At 54.5% G+C, this 3,945-nt stretch overlaps 1 protein-coding gene across 1 annotated transcript; it reads right to left on the bottom strand.

Annotated features, from left to right (window-relative positions):
* Positions 1-434: 434 nt before the first annotated feature.
* LOC125546875 (cysteine-rich receptor-like protein kinase 2) lies at positions 435-3,540 on the bottom strand. The gene is made up of 7 exons (XM_048710979.1): positions 2,558-3,540; positions 2,234-2,344; positions 1,995-2,134; positions 1,649-1,859; positions 1,317-1,551; positions 1,018-1,171; positions 435-925 (listed from the first exon to the last, which is right to left on the bottom strand). Exons 1-7 carry the CDS (start codon positions 3,378-3,380, stop codon positions 590-592), a joined length of 2,010 nt encoding a protein of 669 aa, XP_048566936.1. The 5' UTR covers positions 3,381-3,540; the 3' UTR covers positions 435-589.
* Positions 3,541-3,945: the final 405 nt, after the last annotated feature.

Consider the following 3,945-nt stretch of genomic DNA (forward strand, 5'->3'; position numbering starts at 1 on the left):
GTTCTCAGCGGTAAATTTGGACTTCCCAAACAAAATCGACAGCGACCAGACCGCATACACACCACATGCATACACAGCCCAACAATTTTCCAGCAGAACCGCTGCCGGTCCATCTCAGTTCTCAAATCGCTCTCTGTTAATCATCGCGTGTTTTGACTTTTCCAAAACGTAATTTGCTTGGTTCTAAAGTTATCCAGAAGCTATCGCCTATCGGTCCATCACCTAGACCAAAATCGTAGTATGAAATTTCTGAATTCTCTCACCTTTTCGTTTGTCTGTTGTGTTTTATGTGCATTCCATGACTTTTTCCTCTCTTTTTTATCTGCTGTTAGACGTTGATTAAATCTCGTCACTGTGAAGAGCACATGGGAGAAAAAGATGTGACTTTTAGTTGATTTCGGCTGACATGGTGTTGTTGGAGTTGAAGACTGCACTTCTATGACAAAACTACCATTCATCTGCTTGCTTACTTACATCTTACAAACAAGATTCTATGATCGGAACACTTTCAGTCAGTGCTCAAGAAGATCATCCTACCATAAACAATGGGGAAAAAATGTTAAGATGATCCTTCACACCCTGCTGTTAATCACCTTGCCTGCACCCCACTAACCGACAGCTGATTCGTCGAGAACGGCGATTTGTCGGAGTTCGACATCAGAGACATTGATGACCCCGAGCTTTCGCTCTTCGCGTTCGACCCCTTTATGTTGATGAACGGAGGCTCGGTAGGCCGGGGCAGCACCCTATCACCACTTCCCAGCATCTCCACCACCTTCCACATCGGGGGTCTGAGGTTCGGCGACGCCTGCGCGCACAGCAGCCCGACTTGGAATACCTTGAGAGCTTCCGCCTCCGAGCATTGGTCGCGGAGGTTCGGGTCCAGGAGCTCCATGAGGGTGCCGGCGTTGTAGTGCTTCCATAACTGAAGATGGAAGGATGCCAGCATCAGGTTGTCTGAAATGCTACAGTATGCTAGTACTTGACAAAAGAGGTGAAATGGGAGAATTAATGTACCTGTGACATGAGGGACAACCCCTCGGCCGATGACGCCACGGAGTTGTGGTTCTTGCGGCCGGTGACGATCTCAAGGACCAGCACGCCGTAGCTGTAGATGTCGGCCTTCTCCGTCAGCTGCCCGTGAACGATGTACTCCGGAGCCATATATCCACTGCAAAAATGTAGGCATGGTCGGTTCTATTTCTTCGGACACATTGCACAATTTATCGCAACATTTCCTTCAACCCTTGATCAGATTAGATGGCTTTTTTTTTGGCGAGGTGACCAGATTAGATGTTTTGGACAAGTGAACTTACAATGTTCCGGCGAGGCCGGTGCTGAGGTGGGTCTGATCTTCCATGAAGTTCCTTGCCAAGCCGAAATCGCCAATCTTAGGTCTGAACCTCTCATCCAACATCACATTGCTGGCCTTGATGTCCCTATGTATGATCCTGACCTCGGAGCCACTGTGGAGGTATGACAAACCCTCCGCCGCCCCGAGGACGATCTCCGACCGCCGCTCCCAGTCCAACGCATTCTTCTTGAAAGCATCTGCATCACCAAGCATTTAAGATGAGTTAAAATGAAAATCTACCATTTCAAGTAGTATGACATGTTTTTCCAGAATGCAGGGTTTTTTTTTTCTTACCAAAGAGGTAGTGATCGAGGCTGGTGTTGCAGAGGTACTCGTAGACGAGGAGGCTCTCGGGGCCCTCGACGCTGCACCCGAGGAGCTTGACGAGGTTCTTGTGCTGCACCTGGCTGACGAGCTTCACCTCGTTGAAGAACTGGTCGGTCCACTGCCGCGTGTTGAGGTAGAGCCGCTTCACGGCGATCTCCCGGCCATCCGGAAGCACGCCCTGTGATATCCATCATATATTATCAGGATGTCAACTTCAGATGAAGCAAGCATTTCAAGAAAGATGATCGATGAAATTCAGTGTTGCATTGTGCCAAAATGTGCGGTGTTCCAAATGGCACGGCAGTGTACATACCTTGTAAACTGAACCGTAGCCGCCCTGGCCGAGCTTGTTGATCTGATTGAAGTCATCGGTCGCCTTGCGCAGCTCCTCGTACCGGAAGCCGAGCTGCGACGACATGATGGTGCGGATGATCTCGCCTGAGCCGTCCATGTCTACACAGTGTCAGAAACTCTCGTCAGATTATCATAGTATTGGTGCAGCATCAGATATTCAGATGCACTATGTGGTTGCAATTTTACAGTTTTGCATACCGTCGTGGAGGTCGTCTCTCCTGGGCCTCATTCGTGTCCAGATGAATACTATGCCGACGACCGCCATGGCGGAGAGGATGGAGGCGAAGACGATGATGATTATGTGCCGGTCTGCCATGGATAATTAATTCGGAAGAAGAAGAAAAAAGATGTCATTTTCATGGCGTTTCATACGGATATTTTTTTGTTGCTGTTTTCAGGCTCTGAAACCTGAAATATCGGTACGTGAATGCGCCGTTGCTGTCAGCAAAATTCAGACACGACACGGCACGACACTTGGACCAAGAACGGAATTACGACCGAGAATGTGTGTGCTGTACTCACTGGATGATCCGCCGCCGCCGCCGGCTTTCGCCGGCAGGTAGAAGGGCTGCGTGGAGTACCTGACGACGCAGCCGGCGTTGAGCCCGTACCCCTCGGCGGCGCCGGGAAGGCACTGCCGCACCACCCGGTCGCGCGCGCTGGCCGTGCATGCCGCGCACGCGGTGGCGTTCAGCGACCTCCAGCACTGCGCCGCCGCGTACACCCGCGCGCCGGTCGGCATCGCGGACGCCGACGCCGACCCGGCGTAGTAGTACCCCCTCGCACCCGGCGCGGTCGCCGTGACGTTGCGCACCAGCGCGGCGGCCGCGGCCGCGAACGCCGGGGTCGCCGGCGCGGTGTCGTTGGAGCACAGGAACGTGTCGCTGGCGTCGGTGGCGGCGGCGGTGAAGTCGCCGGCGCCGTAGCGGAGGAAGCAGCCGTCGACGTAGATGCGGCCGCCGTCGGCCGGGAGGCAGTGGGGCAGCTTCACGCGGCTCTGCGCGTAGCAGAGCTGGCAGTCGGTCGGGGAGAGGTAGGCGAGGCACTGGCCGAGCCCGAAGACGGAGAAGTTGCCGCCGGAGCCGGAGGAGGCGGCGCCGAAGCCGGAGCGCGTCACGTTCTGGTAGATGAGCTCCAGGGTGTTGACGAAGCTCACGTCGAAGGACTCCGGGTCGGCCGCCTGCCTGGACCCGCACACCGTGTCCAGGATCGCCGGCGCCGCGACCGCGTCCGCGCCCGCGGCGGCGACGGCGACGGCCCCGGCGAGGACGAGGCACCGGAGCACGCCCGCCGCGGCCGGGGGAAGAGAGTGGCGGCCGCGGGGTCTTCCCGGACGTGGCTGCATGGCGGCGTGCTCGCGCACCTGCAGGCGTGCCAGCGCGTGCGTGCGTGCGTGCGCGCGGGTGGACGATTGTTTTGCCTCTGGGCGCGGCGGGTCTCCGGGTTTTGTACGGTGGCACGTTGAGGTGTGTCGTTTCTTTCGTTCATTCAGGTCTGAACTGCTTCAAGTGGCCGGCCGGCTGCTATGGCTTCTGTGCACTGATGTGGCAGGTAGGTGGGACAGTTGAGGGCGTACTACGTGCCACATCATTCGGCACCAAAGAAATTAAGCAAGCAGTAACAAAAACAAATCCCGTGATCCACTCACGTAGTTGAGATCCAACTATCCCCGAATTGGCTCCATTTTCTTTCTCAGAATCTACTAACCTGTCACAGCCATCTGATAGAACACGAAATCTTTTTTTTCTCCTTCTTTTTCTTTGCCGGAAAGATAGAACACGAAATCTGATGTAATACTACAAAAAAGATGAGAACATCATCAATGGATGGTACACGGTCTGTACAAAAAAGGCACTAGTAGAAAAAACCCCATTCGTCCCGGTTGATAAGGGTCTTTTGTCCCGATTTGT

This window comes from Triticum urartu, chromosome 1 (assembly GCF_003073215.2).
Source record: "Triticum urartu cultivar G1812 chromosome 1, Tu2.1, whole genome shotgun sequence".
Lineage (NCBI taxonomy): Eukaryota > Viridiplantae > Streptophyta > Magnoliopsida > Poales > Poaceae > Triticum > Triticum urartu.